The 22,811-nt window shown below is 49.9% G+C and overlaps 1 protein-coding gene across 1 annotated transcript in view; it reads right to left on the bottom strand.

Moving 5' to 3' along the window:
- The window catches only part of LOC119955794 (coiled-coil domain-containing protein 183-like), a 112,735-nt gene that overhangs the window by 7,745 nt on the left and 82,179 nt on the right, over positions 1 to 22,811 (bottom strand). The window contains exons 10-13 of the mRNA XM_038782373.1: positions 17,017 to 17,177; positions 14,318 to 14,483; positions 11,081 to 11,206; positions 8,347 to 8,431 (exon numbers count right to left, since the gene is read on the bottom strand). Coding sequence (XP_038638301.1) covers positions 8,347 to 8,431; positions 11,081 to 11,206; positions 14,318 to 14,483; positions 17,017 to 17,177 — 538 coding nt within the window. The remainder of the gene's footprint in view (positions 1 to 8,346; positions 8,432 to 11,080; positions 11,207 to 14,317; positions 14,484 to 17,016; positions 17,178 to 22,811) is intronic.

The raw sequence follows: 22,811 nt of genomic DNA, 5'->3' as shown, positions 1-22,811 counted from the left end.
GCAGAAAGGGGGAAATCGGGACAATAGGGGAGACATAATGATAAGGCAAGGAAGGTTTTTAGACTGGCTTCAGCAGGTCAATACTTGGCATCAGTATTCACCAAAGAGAAGGAATTGGTGGATGTTGAGTCTGGAGAAGGGTGTGTCGACAGCCTGGGTCACATTGAGATCCAAAAAAGACGTGGTGTTGGGCGTCTTGAAAAATATTAAGATAGATGAGTCCCCAGGGCCTGATGGGGTCTATCCCAGAATACTGTAGGAGGCTAGAGAGGAAATTGCTGAGGCCTTGACAGAAATCTTTGGATCCTCACTGTCTTCAGGTGATGTCCCGGAGGACTGGAGAATAGCCAATGTTATTCCTTTGAAAAAGATAATATTGTGGAGGAGAATGCTGAGACCCAGGCTATTAGAATAGATGGCATTGAGGTGCGTAGGGAAGAAGTGTTGGCAATTCTGGACAAGGTGAAAATAGATAAGTCCCCGGGGCCTGATGGGATTTATCCTAGGATTCTCTGGGAAGCCAGGGAAGAGATTGCTGAGCCTTTGGCTTTGATTTTTAGGTCATCATTGGCTACAGGAATAGTGCCAGAGGACTGGAGGATAGCAAATGTGGTCCCTTTGTTCAAGAAGGGGAGTAGAGATAACCCCGGTAACTATAGGCCGGTGAGCCTAACGTCTGTGGTGGGTAAAGTCTTGGAGAGGATTATAAAAGATACGATTTATAATCATCTAGATAGGAATAATATGATTAGGGATAGTCAGCATGGTTTTGTGAAGGGTAGGTCATGCCTCACAAACCTTATCGAGTTCTTTGAGAAGGTGACTGAACAGGTAGACGAGGGTAGAGCAGTTGATGTGGTGTATATGGATTTCAGTAAAGCGTTTGATAAGGTTCCCCACGGTCGGCTATTGCAGAAAATACGGAGGCTGGGGATTCAGGGTGATTTAGAGATGTGGATCAGAAATTGGCTAGTTGAAAGAAGACAGAGAGTGGTAGTTGATGGGAAATGTTCAGAATGGAGTGGCGTACCACAAGGATCTGTTCTGGGGCCGTTGCTGTTTGTCATTTTTATAAATGACCTAGAGGAGGGCGCAGAAGGATGGGTGAGTAAATTTGCAGACGACACTAAAGTCGGTGAAGTTGTAGACAGTGCGGAAGGATGTTGCAGGTTACAGAGGGACATAGATAAGCTGCAGAGCTGGGCTGAGAGGTGGCAAATGGAGTTTAATGTGGAGAAGTGTGAGGTGATTCACTTTGGAAAGAATAACAGGAATGCGGAATATTTGGCCAATGGTAAAATTCTTGGTAGTGTGGATGAGCAGAGGGATCTCGGTGTCCATGTACATAGATCCCTGAAAGTTGCAACCCAGGTTGATAGGGTTGTGAAGAAGGCCTATGGTGTGTTGGCCTTTATTGGTAGAGGGATTGAGTTCCGGAGCCATGAGGTCATGTTGCAGTTGTACAAAACTCTAGTACGGCCGCATTTGGAGTATTGCGTACAGTTCTGGTCGCCTCATTATAGGAAGGACGTGGAAGCTTTGGAACGGGTGCAGAGGAGATTTACCAGGATGTTGCCTGGTATGGAGGGAAAATCTTATGAGGAAAGGCTGATGGACTTGAGGTTGTTTTCGTTAGAGAGAAGAAGGTTAAGAGGTGACTTAATAGAGGCATACAAATGATCAGAGGGTTAGATAGGGTGGACAGCGAGAGCCTTCTCCCACGGATGGAGGTGGCTAGCACGAGGGGACATAGCCTTAAATTGAGGGGTAATAGATATAGGACAGAGGTCAGAGGTGGGTTTTTTACGCAAAGAGTGGTGAGGCCGTGGAATGCCCTACCTGCAACAGTAGTGAACTCGCCAACATTGAGGCCATTTAAAAGTTTATTGGATAAGCATATGGATGATAAGGGCATAGTGTAGGTTAGATGGCCTTTAGTTTTTTTTTCCATGTCGGTGCAACATCGAGGGCCGAAGGGCCTGTACTGTGCTGTATCGTTCTATGTTCTATGTTTAAGAAGGGTAGCAAGGATAATCCAGAGAACTACAGGCCGGTGAGCCTTACGTCAGTGGTAGGGAAATTACTGGAGAGAATTCTTCGAGGCAGGATCTACTCCCATTTGGAAGCAAATGGAGGTATTAGAGGCAGCACGGTTTTGTGAAGGGGAGGTTGTGTCTCACTAACTTGATAAGAGTTTTTCGAGGAGGTCACAAAGATGATTGATGCAGGTAGTGCAGTGGATGTTGTCTATATGGAGTTCAGTAAGGCCTTTGACAAGGTCCCTCATGGTAGACTGGTACAAAAGATGAAGTCACACGGGATCAGAGGTGAGCTGGCACGGTGGATACAGAACTGGCTTGGTCATAGAAGGCAGAGAGTAGCAATGGAAGGGTGCTTTTCTAATTGGAGGGCTGTGACTAGTGGTGTTCTGCAGGGATCAGTGCTGGGACATTTGCTGTTCGTAGTATATATAAATGATTTGGAGGAAAATGTAACCGGTCTGATTAGTAAGTTTGCGGCTGACACAAAGGTTGGTGGAATTGCGGATAGCGATGAGGACTGTCAGAGGATACAGCAGGATTTAGATCGTTTGGAGACTTGGGCGGAGAAATGGCAGATGGAGTTTAACCCGGACAAATGTGAGGTAATGCATTTTGGAAGGTCTAATGCAGGTCGGGAATATAAAGTGAATGGTAGAACCCTCAAGAGTATTGAAAGTCAGAGAGATCTAGGTGTACAAATCCACAGGTCACTGAAAGGAGCAACACAGGTGGAGAAGGTAGTCAAGAAGGCATCCGGTATGCTTGCCTTCATTGGCCGGGGCATTGAGTATAAAAATTGCCAAGTCATGTTGCAGCTGTATAGAACCTTAGTTCGGCCACACTTGGAGTATAGTATTCAATTCTGGTCGCCACACTATCAGTAGCATGTGGAGGCTTTAGAGAGGGTGCAGAAGAGATTTACCAGGATGTTGCCTGGTCTGGAGGGCATTAGCTATGAGGAGAGGTTGAATAAACTCGGTTTGTTCTCACTGGAACGACGTAGGTTGAGGGGCGACCTGATAGAGGTCTACAAAATTATGAGGGGCATAGACAGAGTGGATAGTCAGAGACTTTTTCCCAGAGTAGAGGGGTCAATTACTAGGGGCAGAGGTTTAAGTTGTGAGGGGTAAAGTTTAGAGGCGATGTACGAGGCAAGTTTTTTTACACAGAGGTTAGTGGGTGCCTGGAACTCCCTGCCGGAGGAGGTGGTGAAGCAGGGACGATAGTGATGTTTAAGGGGCATCTTGACAAATATATGAATAGGCTGGGAATAGAGGGATACGGACCTCGGAAGTGTCAAAGATTTTAGTTTAGACGGGCAGAATGGTCGGCACGGGCTTGGAGGGCTGAAGGGCCTGATACTCTGCTGTACTTTTCTTTGTTCTTTGTTCTACCTCATTGAGGTACAGGAGTGGTTTGGGCTGGGGGCGGGGTTCACCTCGTGGATGAAACTCTTACTCTTATACAACGCTCCCAAAGCAAGCATTCGGACCAGTACCACCAGCTCTCAATACTTCCTGTTGCACAGAAGCACCAGACAGGGATGCCCTCTGTCCCCGCTCCTGTTCGCCCCGGCAATTGAACCCCTGGCAATCACCCTGCGAGACACAAGAGGCTGGAAGGGAATCCGAAGAGGAGGCAGAGAGCAGAGTCTCACTCTTTGTGGATTATCTGCTCCACTACATATTGGACATGCAAAACGGCAAGAATGACATAATGAATCCTCTGAAAGGGTTCGGGGCCTTCTCGGGCTACAAGTCAACCTGGGCAAGAGTGAGGTTTTCCCGGAGAATCCAAGAGGAGGAGGGGCAGAGCTGGAAGGCCTCCCATTTAAAGTGTCTCGAAACAAATTCCGCTACCTGGGGATCCAGACAGCCCACGACTGGACACGGATCCACAAGTGGAATCTGACCAGTCTGGCGGAGGAAGTTAAAAAGGATCCGCAGAGATGGGATACACTCCCGCTTTCCCTGGCAGGGAGGGTGCAGATGATCAAGATGAACGTATTGCCAAGGGACCTCTTCCAGTTTAGATCCATACTGATCTTCATCCCCAAAGCCTTTTTTCAAAAAGTAGACAAAATGATTATGGCGTTAGTTGGTGGTGGTGGGGGGGGGGGGGACACCAGGTGGGGGGAGGAATCTAAGAATCCAAGATTCACTAGGACATCGCTGCAGAGGAGAAGCAGCATGGGCGGCCTGGCCCTCCCAGACTTGCAATACTCCCACTGGGCAGCTACAGCGAGGGTCAGGGGAGAGATGAAGGGGCCAAACACGAATGGGTGAGGATGGAGTAGTCCTCCTGCACAGGGACGACCCTCTGGGCCCTCGCCACGGCAGCCCTCCCATCCCCGCCGGCAAAACACTCAGCCAGCCCAGTGGTAGCAGCAACACTAAGAATCTGGAACCAGATGAGATAGCACTTCGGTCTAACCGAGGTGTCCACCATGGCCCCCCGTCTGCAGCGACCACAGGTTCCCACCAGCCATGCTAGACGTCACTTTAAGAGATGGAGACAGGACGTTTGGGGGGGGGGGGGCGCTAACAATCAGGGACTTTTACACATGGAATAGACTCGCGACCTTAGAAGAGCTGACGGAGAGACTGGAACTCCCGAATGGGAAGGAATTCCAACATTTTACAGTCAAAAACTTGATCCGCAAGGAGACAAGGTTCCCTCGGGCCACGAGAGACGCAATGTTGGGGGAGCTGCTGGACACGGACATTCTGGGAAAGCTGAACTGCAGGGCATATACGGACGACTTTTAGAAAGGACATGCTCCCCACTGGACATAACAAGGGAGAAATGGGAGGAAGTATTCCCACCCCTGCCTGGGCCTAAGCTGTGGACTGCCTGGGCCTAGGCTGTGGACTGCCTGGGCCTAGGCCGTGGACTGCCTGGGCCTAGGCCGTGGACTGCCTGGGCCTAGGCCGTGGACTGCCTGGGCCTAGGCCGTGGACTGCCTGGGCCTAGGCTGTGGACTGCCTGGGTGCTGGTGAGATGGTGCTTCAATTGTCGGAATCCTTGAGAGATCCTGAAGAGCGCACGTTGATCCTGCTTTATCCTTGGCTTTTGCTGTCTTTGTGCGACCGGGAACATAGAACATAGAACGATACAGCGCAGTACAGGACCTTCGGCCCTCGATGTTGCACCGACATGGAAAAAAAAACTAAAGGCCATCTAACCTACACTATGCCCTTATCATCCATATGCTTGTCCAATAAATTTTTAAATGCCCTCAATGTTGGCGAGTTCACTACTGTTGCAGGTAGGGCATTCCACGGCCTCACCACTCTTTGCGTAAAAAACCCACCTCTGACCTCTGTCCTATATCTATTACCCCTCAATTTAAGGCTATGTCCCCTCGTGCTAGCCACCTCCATCCGCGGGAGAAGGCTCTCGCTGTCCACCCTATCTAACCCTCTGATCATTTTGTATGCCTCTATTAAGTCACCTCTTAACCTTCTTCTCTCTAACGAAAACAACCTCAAGTCCATCAGCCTTTCCTCATAAGATTTTCCCTCCATACCAGGCAACATCCTGGTAAATCTCCTCTGCACCCGTTCCAAAGCTTCCACGTCCTTCCTATAATGAGGCGACCAGAACTGTACGCAATACTCCAAATGCGGCCGTACCAGAGTTTGGTACAGCTGCATCATGACCTCATGGCTCCGGAACTCAATCCCTCTACCAATAAAGGCCAACACACCATAGGCCTTCTTCACAACCCTATCAACCTGGGTGGCAACTTTCAGGGATCTATGTACATGGACACCGAGATCCCTCTGCTCATCCACACTACCAAGAATTTTACCATTAGCCAAATATTCCGCATTCCTGTTATTCTTTCCAAAGTGAATCACCTCACACTTCTCCACATTAAACTCCATTTGCCACCTCTCAGCCCAGCTCTGCAGCTTATCTATGTCCCTCTGTAACCTGCAACATCCTTCCGCACTGTCTACAACTCCACCGACTTTAGTGTCGTCTGCAAATTTACTCACCCATCCTTCTGCGCCCTCCTCTAGGTCATTTATAAAAATGACAAACAGCAACGGCCCCAGAACAGATCCTTGTGGTACGCCACTCGTAACTGCACTCCATTCTGAACATTTCCCATCAACTACCACTCTCTGTCTTCTTTCAACTAGCCAATTTCTGATCCACATCTCTAAATCACCCTCAATCCCCAGCCTCCGTATTTTCTGCAATAGCCGACCGTGGGGAACCTTATCAAACGCAAAGATATCTTTATCCTGAGGACTGCCCTGCAGCTCGTCTGTGATCCTGAACATTACTCCTGATGGAACCATCAATTCACTAGACACGTGCTTTAAGATATGAACGGTAGTTTTAATCTACTTACAACAGAGCCAGCCTGTTCCACGTTGAACTCTCGATGAACTGAACGACTGGCTCTGAGCATTAGTATTTATACAGCAGTCCAGGGGGAGGAGTCATGGGCGGAGCCAAGGGTGGAGGCCTGTACAAACTCCTAAGCATTCCCAGCGCTACTCCCCCTAGTGGTCGGGCAACGCAACTGCCCTTATCAATGCATGGTCTAATGTATATACAATACAGTGTGAATTACAGAGTTACATTCACCACAACTCCATGCTGATCATGTTGCTGTCTTTTTTCTTCCAGGAGAGTGTGTATATGTACTGTCGGCTATGGGGACCAGTTTAGCTCAGTTGGCTAGACAGCTGGTTTGTGAGGTAAAACGCGTCCAGCAGCGCAGGTTCAATTCCTGTACCGGCTGACGTTATTAATGAAGGCCCCGCCTTCTCAACCTCGCTCCTCACCTGAGGTGTGGTGATCCTCAAGTTAAATCACCGCCAGTCAGCCTCCCCCTCAAAGGGAAAAGCAGCCTATCTGGGGCTATTGTGGTTTTACCTTTACCTTTTACTGTCGGTTATCAAATTCATGTTGGATCGAATATGAGAAATGGGATTTATACTCCGATTCACTCCTATTTGTTATTACGTCTTAGGACGTCATATTCCTTTCTTAAATTTACAGTACCCAATTTTTTTTTTCCAATTAAGGCGTAATTTAGCGCGGCCAACCATCTATCCTGTACATCTTTTGAGTTCATAGAATTATAAAATTTACAGTGCAGAAGGAGGCCATTCGGCCCATCAAGTCTGCTCCGGCCCTTACAAAGAGCACCCACGTCTCTACCCTATCCCCGTAACCCAGTAACTCCCACTTAACCTTTTTGGACACTAAGGGCAATTTAGCTAGGCCAATCCAACTAACCCGCACATCTTTGGATTGTTGGAGGAAACCGGAGCACCCAGAGGAAACCTACGCAGACATGGGGAGAACGTGCAGACTCCACACAGACAGTGACACAAGCCGGGAATCGAACCTGGGTCCCTGGAGCTGTGAATCGAACCTGGGTCCCTGGAGCTGTGAAGCAATTGTGCTAACCGCTATGCTGCCGAGATACCCACACAGACACGGGGAGAATGTGCAAACACCACACGCACAATGACCTGGGGCCGGGATTTAACCCTGGTCCTCGCCGCCAATAGGCAGCAGTGCTAAACACTGCGCCACCGTGCCGCCATGCATCAGGGAGTCATATTCCTGATGATGGGGGAAGAGTTGGTGGTCTTCGCTACCACCTCTGTCTCGTTTTGAGGGAAGATAAGGTTGACTCTTAAATGTCCTTAGAGAAGGGCACTAAATGGCCCAGCCAGTGATGACCACATCTCATGAACAAATTTTTTTTAAAAGTCAGAGCCGGGTGGGACATTGGGGTTGGTAGAGATACTTCATCCTCGCTGAGGTTGAGTCCCCCCACTATGGGTGTGTGTGTTAGCGTGCGTGTGAGTCTGCGTGTGTGTGTGTCTGTGAGTCTGTGTGTGCGTGTGTGAGTCTGCGTGTGTGTCTGTCTGTGAGTCTGTCTGTGTGTGTGTGTGTCTGTCTGTGAGTTTGTCTGTGTGTGTATGAGTCTATGTGTGAGTGTGTGTGAGTCTGTGTGCGCACGCAAGTCTGATCGCTCAAGTTTGTGTGTATGTGTGAGTCTGTGTGTGCACGTCTGTGAGTCTGTGTGCGGCGAGTCTGTGGATGCAAGTCCTTCCACGACTGTAACCATCTTCATCCTAGCTCATCCGCAGCATTTAGTCCTATCCCACTGAGAAGATTTCATGTGCTCCCATTAGCCATAATTTAGATCGGGTGGATCACTTGTATCTCATTCTACCCGTTACAGGGAGGGTTTTACTTTGAGATCACATGTCCCGAGTCTGGGAGGTTTGTGTCAGTGAGTTCCATGTTTCTTATTAATGCTTACCATGCATTTCAAAGTCATCTGATTCGACCATGACATTCCGGTTCTGCTCATTCTCACCAAATGTCCTCTCAATTAATTCTACTAACTGAAAATAGACGAAAGAGCCATGTTAATTCACAAGGGATAGATTTGAAAGCTGGCTTCCGTTCTAACTGGACTGCTGGGAAACTTAATAACTGGGGCAACATTGTCGAGCCCAGTGCTTCCAGACTTCACACTTCTGACTGTGAACTCTCTCCTCCACCTTCACCCCATTTTTATTTCTACCAATTTATCTTCATTTCTTTCACTGATCTGTTTTTCCCTCACCATTTTCCCCCCACCCCACCTCACTACGGCCATATGTTCCTTGTTCCAAGTTGTCCTTTGCTTACCTCAGTCTGCCGTTAACACATTCTGATCTCGGAATGTGCCCACATCAGCAGCCTCCTTGGCAGGGATCACCATTTACATTCCTTTTGTCTTTTTGTCCACAACACTTTTGCCAACCTCCACCTATCGCAGACCCTCTATCCTGCCCCACTGATCCACCTCTGCCCACAACAGTTAAATCTCATCCTATTTCCAGTCCCCTTCGCGCTCTGACGAAGAGTCATCCAGACTCTAAACGTGAGTTCATTTCTTGCTGTCAAACCCACTGAGATTTCTCAGCACTTTCTGTTTTTCTTTACAAACACTCATCTCTCCAGCTGAGATATATATAATGAGCTGGATTTTCCGATTCTTGGGGCGATGTCCACATGTTAGCGTGGGGATGGTGTCGTTTACGCCAGAAAAAATGGCTCAAAACGGCCACCGATTCCCCATTTTGCTTGTGGCTAGCAGGTCAGCAGCATAGAGCGCCAGGCTCTAGCTGCTGATACGCCCCGGAGAATTGGCGTGTCCATGTCCACGCGTGCGCCTGCAGCGGCCACACCGTGGTACATGGTGGCGGTCCCATCTCGCAAATTAGTTCCTTCCCCCCCTCCTCAGCCAGCCGTGGACCACCCCTCCCCACAGTGCCCCCAGCCCCGATTAATGACCCCCCCTTGCCCGTGGACCACCCCTCCCCACAGTGCCCCCAGCCCCGATTAATGACCCCCCCCTTGCCCGTGGACCGCCCCTCCCCACAGTGCCCCCAGCCCCGAATAATGACCCCCCCTTGCCCCTGGACCACCCCTCCCCACAGTGCCCCCAGCCCCGATTAATGACCCCCCCTTGCCCGTGGACTGCCCCTCCCCACAGTGCCCCCAGCCCCGATTAATGACCCCCCCTTGCCCGTGGACCGCCCCTCCCCACAGTGCCCCCAACCCCGATTAATGACGCCCCCTTGTCCGTGGACCGCCCCTCCCCACAGTGCCCCCAACCCCGATTAATGACCCCCCCTTGCCCGTGGACCGCCCCTCCCCACAGTGCCCCCAACCCCGATTAATGACGCCCCCTTGTCCGTGGACCGCCCCTCCCCACAGTGCCCCCAACCCCGATTAATGACCCCCCCCTTGTCCGTGGACCGCCCCTCCCCACAGCGCCCCCAACCCCGATTAATGACCCCCCCTTGCCCGTGGACCGCCCCTCCCCACAGTGCCCCCAACCCCGATTAATGACCCCCCCCTTGCCCGTGGACCGCCTCCCCCCAGACTGTAGGGGCGCTGGACTGAGTCCGCAGCCACCACGCTGAGTTCCCAACGGGTGAGACCGTGAGAATCCCACGCCATTGGGAACTCGGCCGGTCGGGGGCGGAGCATCAGGGGGCAGGCCTCAGGCAATGTCCTGAGGCTTTTGATACGTGGCGCGGAGGGGGCGGAGCATCATGAAAGCGGCACCGTCCCTGATTTGATCAGGAATTCAGATTCTCCGGCCGTTGGCTAAATGTGATTTCGGCGTCGGCAACTGGAGAAACCAGCCCACTTTTTTTTTTAAAGAATTAAGTCTGTCTAGGGCCCTGCCTCAGGATGTTGTCCATATTAGGATTTTTCTGAAACTTCCAGGATGGTACGCTGAACGTTGGTTGCTTTTATCCTCCTGCCCCAGGCCCAGTATTAGTATCAGAGTCCCTGGAGGTAAGTCGGCAACCAAGATTGGCAAGTATGAGGCTGGGGAAGGCCCTGCAGCCTGTTCCGAATACCAACACCCCAATTTGCCCACTCCCCCAAATTGCCCACTCCCCCCAAATCTATCTAAGGCTACCCACACTCTGCCCCCATCCCCCCATCACCACTTTTGTGAATAACTCAATCTAACCAGCCTCAGCCTTTCTGCTTTGGGCCTGTGTCTGAGGTACAGAGTTAGTGTCAATCTCAGAATCTATTTCTCTGTCCCATTCTGAAACCCAATGCTTCAGTAATCTCTCTCGCTGATTCTTCACTACTCCCCAGCTGCAGGGAGGTTCCACAATGACCAATAGCAAGCTGCAGGGAGGTTCCACAATGACCAATAGCAAGCTGCAGGGAGGTTCCACAATGACCAATAGCAAGCTGCAGGGAAGTTCGCTGACACTGCCCGGTTTATCTATGCTCAAACGGCATTTACAAAGCTCAGGATCAAACCCAATCCCATCACAACATTACTACCTTAACCCTCCTCCTTTAGAACTCACTGGTACTTGTACAACTTTTAAAGTTTCCCCATTTAGTCTATTCCTTATTTCTTCCAAAATGCAGGGGTCTAACAGCTGGACAGGTTTCACAGCCGCAAATTCATTGCCGTTCAGAGACGAGGGACATGACTGATTCACAGTAATTCAACTAAACTTTACCTTCTCCTGTTCAGGAAGCATCCACTCTTCAACGACGAATCCTGCAACTTTATTCTCCAAGAAAATTAATTTCTCTTCACAGATTAATAGCTTCTCATAGGTATCCTGTGGATCCACAGTTGAAAGCTGAGGCAGAAAACAGAGAGGGTAAGTTGCTTACTCCAGCTGCAAGTCTATTCTGCACAAACAACAGGACGTGAGACACAGCCATTTCAGTAAACTAACTCTGAACGAATAAGACACTACATCTAAAGCTTGGTAAACTTTCTCTACAGAAGGTCAAACACGAAGAAAGCAATTCATAGATGGCAGAAATAACGAGGGACAGAAGTGATGGTGGGGGTGAGGGGGTGCTGCAGGCATATACAGAACTGTATCCAGTCAGAGTCCTGGGCTGGGATTCTCCGAGCTTCCGCACTGCAATCGCTCTCGGTGCGGGGGCTGAGAATGGTCGTCAGGACCGCGATCGGTTCCAACGCCACTCCCGGGATTCTCCGGGGACTTGACTATCGTCGCCGATCGCGTGTGCGCGGTTGACGCGGGCCATTGAAAGAGGCCACCGCAGCAATTCTCCGCCAACAACTGGGCGAGTTCCCACTGGCGTGGTTCACTCATGGTTCCACCACGTACGAGCTTGAGTGGCGGCTGCGGACTCAGTCCATGGCCGCCCTGGTGGGGAGCGGGTAGATCAGTCACGGGGGGGCTGGGGCCTCCAGGATGGCCAGGCTTGTGATTGGGGGCCAACGATCGGCGGGCACGCGTGATCTCGGAGGGAGGGGGCCTGGGGGGGTCCAATATTGTCGGGGCCATCCCGCGGAGTGGGTCTCCCATGTTGCGCGGGGCCAGTGAGAGTCAGTGTGTGTGGAACTGTCCCCCAGTGAGAGTCAGTGTGTGTGGAACTGTGTCCCAGTGAGAGTCAGTGTGTGTGGGACTGTACCCCAGTGAGAGTCAGTGTGTGTGGGACTGTGTCCCAGTGAGAGTCAGTGTGTGTGGGACTGTGTCCCAGTGAGAGTCAGTGTGTGTGGGACTGTCCCCCAGTGAGAGTCAGTGTGTGTGGGACTGTGTCCCAGTGAAAGTCAGTGTGTGTGGAACTGTCCCCCAGTGAGAGTCAGTGTGTGTGGGACTGTACCCCAGTGAGAGTCAGTGTGTGTGGGACTGTGTCCCAGTGAGAGTCAGTGTGTGTGGGACTGTGTCCCAGTGAGAGTCAGTGTGTGTGGGACTGTCCCCCAGTGAGAGTCAGTGTGTGTGGGACTGTGTCCCAGTGAGAGTCAGTGTGTGTGGGACTGTCCCCCAGTGAGAGTCAGTGTGTGTGGGACTGTGTCCCAGTGAGAGTCAGTGTGTGTGGGACTGTGTCCCAGTGAGAGTCAGTGTGTGTGGAACTGTCCCCCAGTGAGAGTCAGTGTGTGTGGAGCTCTACCCCAGTGAGAGTCAGTGTGCGTGGAACTGTGTCCCAGTGAGAGCCAGTGTGTGTGGAACTGTCCCCAGTCAGAGTCAGTGTGTGTGGATCTGTCCCCCAGTGAGAGTCAGTGTGTGTGGAACTGTACCCCAGTGGGAGTCAGTGTGTGTGGGACTATCTCTGTGAGAGTCAGTGTGTGTGGGACTATCTCTGTGAGAGCCAGTGTGTGTGGGACTGTCTCCCAGTGGGAGTCAGTGTGTGTGGGACTATCTCTGTGAGAGTCAGTGTGTGTGGGACTATCTCCCAGGGGGAGTCAGTGTGTGTGGGACTATCTCTGTGAGAGTCAGTGTGTGTGGGACTGTCTCCCAGTGAGAGTCAGTGTGTGTGGAACTGTCCCCCAGTGAGAGTCAGTGTGTGTGGGACTATCTCTGTGAGAGTCAGTGTGTGTGGGACTGTCTACCAGTGAGAGTCAGTGTGTGTGGAACTGTCTCCCAGTGAGAGTGAGGGGCTAGGGAAAAAATTGATTTGCTCTGTTTTGTCCTTTTCCTCCACCTAAGAGTAAGGAACCCTTGCGCCCCATAACCTAACTATTGCCAAAAGCCACGTAAACACCTTTGAAATGGTTGCCTCGGTTTTTAACAAAGGGGTGGTAGATACACTGATAGAAATGAACATGGCTTGTTGGTTCAAACCTTATCTTTATGAGCTCCAGCCATTTGCAATGTTGTCTACATTCAGACCTCCCTGCATGATGATGGATGCACAAGCTGTTGCGACCATCAATTCACGTGAAACAGAAAGTGGATGTGAACAGTGGCTTTAATCGACCAGAACAGTGCCTGCCTGCGACTGCTCTGCTCCTGAGAGCCGCTTACAAGGCTGCTGCTCTTTATACCTCCCCTCAAGGGCGGAGCGCACAATGGTACCAACCTGAAAGATTACAGGTAATACCTTACAATGGTCCATAGGTGGAGCCCACATGGGCAACAGCGTGATACAGTGACAAACGCAAATTACTGCGGATGCTGGAATCTGAAACGAAAGGGAAAATGCTGGAAAATCTCAGCAAGTCTGGCAGCATCTGTAGGGAGAGAAAAGAGCTAACGTTTCGTGTCCGCTGACTCTTTGTCAAAGCTTGCTGAGATATTTCAGCATTTTTTGTGATACAGTGACATACATGGTGAATGGTTAATGCAATACGGTCACCACACAAGCATGACCAAGTCTATTGGCTTAGCAACTGAATGCTGTGTGGAGGCACAGTGTTTAGCATTCCTTCCTCACAGCGCCAGGGTCCCGAGTTCAATTCTGGTCTTGGGTGACTGTGTGGAGTTTGCACGTTCTACCCATGTCTGTGTGGGTTTCCTCCGGGTGCCTACAGTCCAAATAAATGCGGGTTTCATGGGGTTACGGGAATAGGGAGTGGTGCTCCTTCAGAGGGTCGTTGCAGACTCAATGGGCCGAATGGCCTCATTCTTCACTGTAGTGATTTTATGGATTTAGGTTACATTAGCAAAACATCTCCAATCATCAGGCAGTGGAAATGTCTGTGAATACCAGGGCAATTGGAGCTTTAAAGATTGAAGCTGATGGACTTTTGTTGGCGGCCGATATTGAGGGATCTGGTCAGAGTTGGGTAAATTGAGTTGAGGGATTAGATCAGTTGTAATCACATTGAATGTTCTCCTCCAGTTCCAATGATATTAGTTACTGTTTGTGCAGCAGACAACATTTGATGTGCATCAGTGATTTGGATGAGAGAATTTTAATGACAAACCCAATTATCCTCATCGTCATGATTAGAATGAGTGATTTTGCAGAGCGGTATATTTAGTACAGACCTCAGTGGTACCAGGAATGCCGTACAGACAGTAATACAGGTTGTCAATCCCATTCTCAATGAACAGTAGGAGGAGGTCACTGTTGCAAAGTCGCTGTAACACTGTGGCGAGATTGTCCTTCTCCAGCTTCAGTTGTTGTTCTGTACCAGCTTTCAAACTGGTCAGGCTGACGGGAGAGAAACACACAAGTGTTTGTCAGAAAACTGCCCTCACTTTGTGCTGACCATAATTGCATAGCTCGTCCCGGTAGCTACTAAAGCAAGAAATTTAAAATGGAATGCAAGTTTGTGTTTCCTCGTTCGGAGTATCAGTCGGCCACGCAGCCTCCTCACAGTACAATCTCTGCTCCACAGTAGCCTGATTTAAGAGGCCATTGTGCTGTTTCCATTAGATCTTGGGGATGGACAGAAGCCCTAAGTATCAAGAGCTACCAGCTCCGCTCTCAGACTTAGCGATCCATTTCCCTTTCCTCCCACAGTTTCCTCTCCTCCAGTTTGAGGTTCAGTGGATAGAGGCCTCTGGGTCAGAGGTTTTTAAAATACAGACCCACGCAGACACAGGGAGAATGCAAACTCCACACGGACAGTGACCCGGGCCGGGATCAAAGCAGGGTCCTCGGCGCCATGAGGCAGCAGTGCTAACCACTGCACCACTATCCTGCCCTGGGTCAGGGGTTATATGTCTCGCTGCAAAGACTTGAGGGTGTGCAGCACTGTCAGCGGTGGCAACATCTTTTGGGTGTGATCTTCAACCTTGTCTTCTGCCCTATCAAGTGGACAGGATAGATCTGATGGCACTATTTGAAGAATGGGGGAGTTCCCTGGCCAATATTTATCTCTCAACTGACATCACTGAATCATATGACCTCATTACTATTTGTGGGATCTTGCTGTGCTCAAATTGATGGCTGAATTTCCGGCTCTGTGACAGTTACTACATTTCATAAGTCGGTCATTAGATGTACTGTGCTTTGAGACATTCTCAGGACACGGAAGGTTCCAGAGAAAAGCAATGTATTTTTTCTTTCTATGTAGCTGAAGATGTCTAATGTGAAGCACTGGTTGCAATACTACAAGTTTAAAGCTCCCTGTACAGAGCGCACTGCCCAATGGCCTTTCAGCATCTGACACTTTACTCAAATTTGACTTCCTGGCTTCCTCTATTGCTGCTCAAATGGATGGCACGTGAACTTAGTTTGCCAAGGTTCTGCCCTCTTCTCCCACTCAGTTTACACTCTGCTCAGGTCCCCACCCTTGGCCTGTACTCTGCTCAGGTCTGTACTCTCGGCCTGTACTCTACTCAGGTCTGTACTCTCGGCCTGTACTCTGCTCAGGTCTGTACTCTCGGCCTGTACTCTACTCAGGTCCGTACTCGCGGCCAGTACTCTGCTCCGTTCCACACTCTCGGCCTGTACTCTGCTCAGTTCCGCACTCTCGGCCTGTACTCTGCTCAGGTCTGTACTCTCGGCCTGTACTCTACTCAGGTCCGCACCCTTGGCCTGTACTCTACTCAGGTCCGTACTCGCGGCCAGTACTCTACTCAGGTCCACACTCTCGGCCAGTACTCTACTCAGGTCCACACTCTCGGCCTGTACTCTGCTCAGTTCCACACTCTCGGCCTGTACTCTGCTCAGTTCCACACTCTCGGCCTGTACTCTACTCAGGTCCGTACTCTCGGCCTGTACTTTACTCAGGTCTGTACTCTCGGCCTGTACTCTGCTCAGGTCCGCACTCTCGGCCTGTACTCTGCTCAGTTCCACACTCTCGGCCTGTACTCTGCTCCGTTCCACACTCTCGGCCTGTACTCTACTCAGGTCCGTACTCTCGGCCTGTACTTTACTCAGGTCTGTACTCTCGGCCTGCACTCTGCTCAGGTCCGCACTCTCTGCCTGTACTCTGCTCAGGTCTGTACTCTCGGCCTGTACTCTGCTCAGGTCCGCACTCCCGGCCTGTACTCTGCTCAGTCAAGTCCGCACTCTGGGTATCGGGGTGAGAGGGGTATCGGGGTGAGGGGGTATCGGGGTGAGGGGGTATCGGGGTGAGGGGGGGTATCGGGGTCTGTGTGCTGGAAGGATGGTACTTTTCTCATAAGATTCCTCAGTTTCTGGACAGTTTCCCCTGACCAGAGAAATCCTCTTTCGGAGGGTTGGCGCAGACACAATGGACCAAATGTCATCCTCCTGTACTGTCGGGATTCTATGATACGATGGTATCTTTGATCAATCAGATGTGTCCAATTGTGCTCAGGTACGGTTGTGTATGGTCTATATAATGGTGGAGCAGGTTTGAGAGAGTCAATAAGTCCCCCCCCCCCCCATTCTTATACTGTATACAGCTTCAGTGGTGTTTCTGAAGTTGGTGCTCAGGTGAAGAGAGAACTTTGCAGGTAATTCCTGGAACACATTTCATAATGTAGGGGCTGGTTTAGCTCAGTGGACTAAACAGCTGGCTTGTAATTCAGAACAAGGCCAGCAGCGCGGGTTCAATTCTCGTACCAGCCTCCCCGAACAGGCGCCACAAAATGTGGCAACTAGGGGCTTTTCACAGTAACTTAATTGAAGCCTACTCGTGACAATAAGCGCTTTTCATTTCATTTTTCATTTCATTTCATTTCAATAAGCTATTATTATTATATTATTAACATCCGATGAGAAGAGGGGCCTCAGTTTCACATCAATGGTGTGTATGAGTGCCTTGTACCTGGCAATGGTTTTGTTGGGGTCAAACTTTAGTTCCGCGTGTTCCAGCATCAGATCATTTAAATCTTTGTTCAAGTGATTCCGTTTCTCGTTCCGCTGACTGAGTTTCCACTGCAGGTAGTCACTGGTCGCACTCTGCATGCTTATCCTCTGCTCAATGTCCTGAATAAAATAAAGTTTAAATCTCAAAATAAAAAGACATCATTTTTTATTTCCCCAATTTCCCTAACATTTGTGCCTTTCTCAACTGTAAATACTGATGAGAAATATTCATTTAGGACCTCTCCTAATCCCTTGTGGATCCGCACATATATCCAGTCTGCCGCCAGCAGGAGGACCCAGCGTTGGACCCGGGCCGAAGCTATTGGTGGCATCGCTTTGTCTTCTGTCAGCAAGCCCAGCAACAGCTTGTGGTCTGTGATTATTGTGAATTTCCGCCCATACAAGTACTGGTGAAATTTCTTCACTGCGAAGATCACAGCCAGTCCTTCTTTTTCAATTTGGGCGCACATTCGCCCTGCTGCTGCTAACGTACTGGAAGCAAACGCGACACCAAATAGACTCCACATAATGGCAAGAGCTGCCACTCACATACAGTCAGCAGAATAACCCGTTGCTTCTCATCTGGAATTATATCATTTACTCTCAAGAAGTACGTCATCCGCTCTACGTATTGGGCCCAGCCTTCCACTGCAGGGTCAAAAGAATCCAACTTCCCGAATAAAGGCATTTTGCCTGTCAGTGGCTTACCTTCAAGGTGCGGTGGCTGCTAATGAGCAGGTTCCTTTGGGTCGTTCTGTTTTTCTCGTCGCCACTGTAATAAGTTCACGGAGCCAGAAGTCCCTTCACCAGAATTTCTTTTATTTACAAAACCAACAACCGAACACCCAGGTACATTCAGCTTGCTGTCTGCACTGGGAGTGGAGAGGATCTGTTATAGACAGAGAAAGGGGTTTCCTGATTGGGCCACGAATCAGGGAACTCACATTCTAATTGGCCAATCTAAAAGGCGTACGTCATTGCAGAAACCACATCAAATGCTTTTTGAAATCCAGGTACACTGCAACTACTGGTTCCTCTTTATCTACTCTATTAGCTACATCCTCAAAACTATATTTAAATTTGTCAAGCAGAACTTTCCTTTAGTAAACCATGCTGACTTATTCTCATCATACTCTGCTTTTCTCAGCACATTGTTAAACTTTCTGAATAATAGATTCCAGAATTTTCTGAACAACTGATTTTGGGTTAACTGGCCTGCAATTCACTGTTTTCTTTCCCCTTCCTTTCTTGAAAGGTGTGGTAGTCACCACTGTTGTATATATCACGTAGGAGAGGTAATACGTGATGAACCATCAATTAAACGCGAGACGAGTTGCTGTACAAAAGTAGGCTTTAATAAGCCCTGCGGTCGACTACAGTAAATGGCCGACTGCCGGGCGTGCTGGGTATTTATACCTCGCCCTGGAGGCGGGGTTAACTCAGCCTCTCGACCAATCGGGGAGCCGTCACATGACTGGTCTCAACCATTCGGTCGAGAGGCACATGACCGACCAGGGCCAATGGTAAGCCGGTGTTCTGCACCAATGGCAGGCAGCTATGTTAATCATACCACCACAATACGGTAAGGCTCCTGTACTACAGGTACGGGGTAGATCCCTGCCTGCAGGCTCCGCCCAGTAGGCGGAGTATAAGTGTGTGTGCTCACCGAGCTGCAGCCATTTCGGCAGCAGCTGCGGGAGGCTACACATCTCTGCTTAATAAAGTCTCGATTACACTCTACTCTCGTATCGTTGTAATTGATAGTGCATCAATTTATTAAGCAGAGATTTTACAACAATGGACCTCCGCATCAAGCCAGATCGCCTGCAGCTGCTCCCTCAAGCAGACAACGCCAAGTCGGCCTTCGCACATTGGCTAGCTTGCTTTGAGGCCTACATTGGATCTGCGACAGAACCACTCTCAGAGGCACAGAAGCTCCAGATCCTGTATACGCAGCAGAGCTCCGATATCTTTCCCCTCATCCGGGACGCGCCTACCTATGCTGAGGCCATGGCGCTACTGAAAGAGAACTTCACCCAGCAGACCAACAAACTCTACGCCAGGCACCTCCTGTCCACATGGCATCAACTCCCCGGTGAGTCTGTGGAAGATTTCTGGCGTGTCCTGCACGCCATGACAAGGGACTGCGTTTGCCAGGCCGTTTCGGCCGTTGAACATTCCGAACTCCTAATTAGGGACGCTTTCGTTATGGGCATAGGGTCGGCGTACATCTGCCAGCGCCTCTTAGAAGGGGCTACCCTCGACCTCGCGGCGACCAAGAAACTCGCAATCTCATTAATGGTTGCCTCCCGTAATGTACAGGCGTACGCCCCCGACCACACGGTGCCCCCCTCCTGGACATTGTGGACCCCACCAGCGAACACCCTATCATGGACTCCACTAGCGACCTCGACCAGCCAACCAACCCCGGGGGACCCAAGTGCTACTTCTGTGGACAGGAGCGCTGCCCGGTGAGGGAAGAAGACATTTTTCTGCTGTGTGCCAGGCCCGCTCTACTGCCGCTGTAACCAGGCCCATTTTTCCTGCACCCCCCCCCCGCAACGTGCGACCCGTGGGTGCCACCATTTTTGCCCCCGCAACCCACGTGCGACCCGTGGGCACCGCCATATTGCTTGCCTCAGGACGCGTGTGGCCCGATACAGGAGACGGCACCCTGCTCCCGGTACAGGAGACGGCACACTGCTCCCGGAGCAGGACGCAGTAGAACATAGAACATAGAACATAGAACGATACAGCGCAGTACAGGCCCTTCGGCCCTCGATGTTGCACCGACATGGAAAAAAACTAAAGGCCATCTAACCTACACTATGCCCTTATCATCTATATGCTTATCCAATAAACTTTTAAATGCCCTCAATGTTGGCGAGTTCACTACTGTTGCAGGAAGGGCATTCCACGGCCTCACCACTCTTTGCGTAAAAAACCCACCTCTGCCCTCTGTCCTATATCTATTACCCCTCAATTTAAGGCTATGTCCCCTCGTGCTAGCCACCTCCATCCGCGGGAGAAGGCTCTCACTGTCCACCCTATCTAACCCTCTGATCATTTTGTATGCCTCTATTAAGTCACCTCTTAACCTTCTTCTCTCTAACGAAAACAACCTCAAGACCATCAGCCTTTCCTCATAAGATTTTCCCTCCATACCAGGCAACATCCTGGTAAATCTCCTCTGCACCCGTTCCAAGGCTTCCACGTCCTTCCTATAATGAGGCGACCAGAACTGTACGCAATACTCCAAATGCGGCCGTACTAGAGTTTTGTACAACTGCAACATGACCTCATGGCTCCGGAACTCAATCCCTCTACCAATAAAGGCCAACACACCATAGGCCTTCTTCACAACCCTATCAACCTGGGTGGCAACTTTCAAGGATCTATGTACATGGACACCGAGATCCCTCTGCTCATCCACACTACCAAGAATTTTACCATTAGCCAAATATTCCGCATTCCTGTTATTCTTTCCAAAGTGAATCACCTCACACTTCTCCACATTAAACTCCATTTGCCACCTCTCAGCCCAGCTCTGCAGCTTATCTATGTCACTCTGTAACCTGCAACATCCTTCCGCACTGTCTACAACTCCACCGACTTTAGTGTCGTCTGCAAATTTACTCACCCATCCTTCTGCGCCCTCCTCTAGGTCATTTATAAAAATGACAAACAGCAACGGCCCCAGAACAGATCCTTGTGGTACGCCACTCGTAACTGAACTCCATTCTGAACATTTCCCATCAACTACCACTCTCTGTCTTCTTTCAACTAGCCAATTTCTGATCCACATCTCTAAATCACCCTCAATCCCCAGCCTCCGTATTTTCTGCAATAGCCGACCGTGGGGAACCTTATCAAATGCTTTACTGAAATCCATATACACCACATCAACTGCTCTACCCTCGTCTACCTGTTCAGTCACCTTCTCAAAGAACTCAATAAGGTTTGTGAGGCATGACCTACCCTTCACAAAACCATGCTGACTATCCCTAATCATATTATTCCTATCTAGATGATTATAAATCGTATCTTTTATAATCCTCTCCAAGACCTTACCCACCACAGACGTTAGGCTCACCGGCCTATAGTTACCGGGGTTATCTCTACTCCCCTTCTTGAACAAAGGGACCACATTTGCTATCCTCCAGTCCTCTGGCACTATTCCTGTAGCCAATGATGACCTAAAAATCAAAGCCAAAGGCTCAGCAATCTCTTCCCTGGCTTCCCAGAGAATCCTAGGATAAATCCCATCCGGCCCCGGGGACTTATCTATTTTCACCTTGTCCAGAATTGCCAACACTTCTTCCCTACGCACCTCAATGCCATCTATTCTAATAGCCTGGGTCTCAGCATTCTCCTCCACAATATTATCTTTTTCTTGAGTGAATACTGACGAAAAGTATTCATTTAGTATCTCGCTTATCTCCTCAGCCTCCACACACAACTTCCCACCACTGTCCTTGACTGGCCCTACTCTTACCCTAGTCATTCTTTTATTCCTGACATACCTATAGAAAGCTTTTGGGTTTTCCTTGATCCTACCTGCCAAAGACTTCTCATGTCCCCTCCTTGCTCGTCTCAGCTCTCTCTTTAGATCCTTCCTCGCTTCCTTGTAACTATCAGACGCCCCAACTGAAACTTCATGCCTCATCTTCACATAGACCTCCTTCTTCCTCTTAACAAGAGATTCCACTTCTTTGGTAAACCACGGTTCCCTCGCTCGACCCCTTCCTCCCTGCCTGACTGGTACGTACTTATCAAGAACATGCAATAGCTGTTCCTTGAACAAGCTCCACATATCCAGTGTGCCCAACCCTTGCAGCCTACTTCTCCAACCAACACATCCTAAGTCATGTCTAATGGCATCATAATTGCCCTTCCCCCAGCTATAACTCTTGCCCTGCGGGGTATACTTATCCCTTTCCATCACTAACGTAAAGGTCACCGAATTGTGGTCACTGTTTCCAAAGTGCTCACCTACCTCCAGATCTAACACCTGGCCTGGTTCATTACCCAAAACCAAATCCAATGTGGCCTCGCCTTTTGTTGGCCTGTCAACATATTGTGTCAGGAAACCCTCCTGCACACATTGTACAAAGAATGACCCATCTAATGTACTCGAACTATATCTTTTCCAGTCAATATTTGGAAAGTTAAAGTCTCCCATAACAACTACCCTGTTACTTTCGCTCTTTTCCAGAATCATCTTCGCCATCCTTTCCTCTACATCCCTAGAACTATTAGGTGGCCTATAGAAAACTCCCAACAGGGTGACCTCTCCTTTCCTGTTTCTAACCTCAGCCCATACTACCTCAGAAGAAGAGTCCCCATCTAGCATCCTTTCCGCCACCGTAATACTGTCCTTGACTAGCAGCGCCACACCTCCCCCTCTTTTGCCCCCTTCTCTGAGCTTACTAAAACACCTAAACCCCGGAACCTGCAACAACCATTCCTGTCCCTGCTCTATCCATGTCTCTGAAATGGCCACAACGTCGAAGTCCCATTTACCAATCCATGCTGCCAGTTCCCCTACCTTATTTCGTATACTCCTGGCATTGAAGTAGACACACTTCAAACCACCTACCTGAACACTGGCACCCTCTTGCGAAGTCAAATCTGTGCTCCTGACCTCTATACTCTCAATCTCCCGTACCCCAAAACTACAATCCAGGTTCCCATGCCCCTGCTGAATTAGTTTAAACCCCCCCAAAGAGCACTAACAAATCTACCCCCCAGGAT

Source organism: Scyliorhinus canicula, chromosome 21 (assembly GCF_902713615.1).
Source record: "Scyliorhinus canicula chromosome 21, sScyCan1.1, whole genome shotgun sequence".
NCBI lineage: Eukaryota > Metazoa > Chordata > Chondrichthyes > Carcharhiniformes > Scyliorhinidae > Scyliorhinus > Scyliorhinus canicula.
This window is presented reverse-complemented; position numbering and strand designations above follow the sequence as displayed.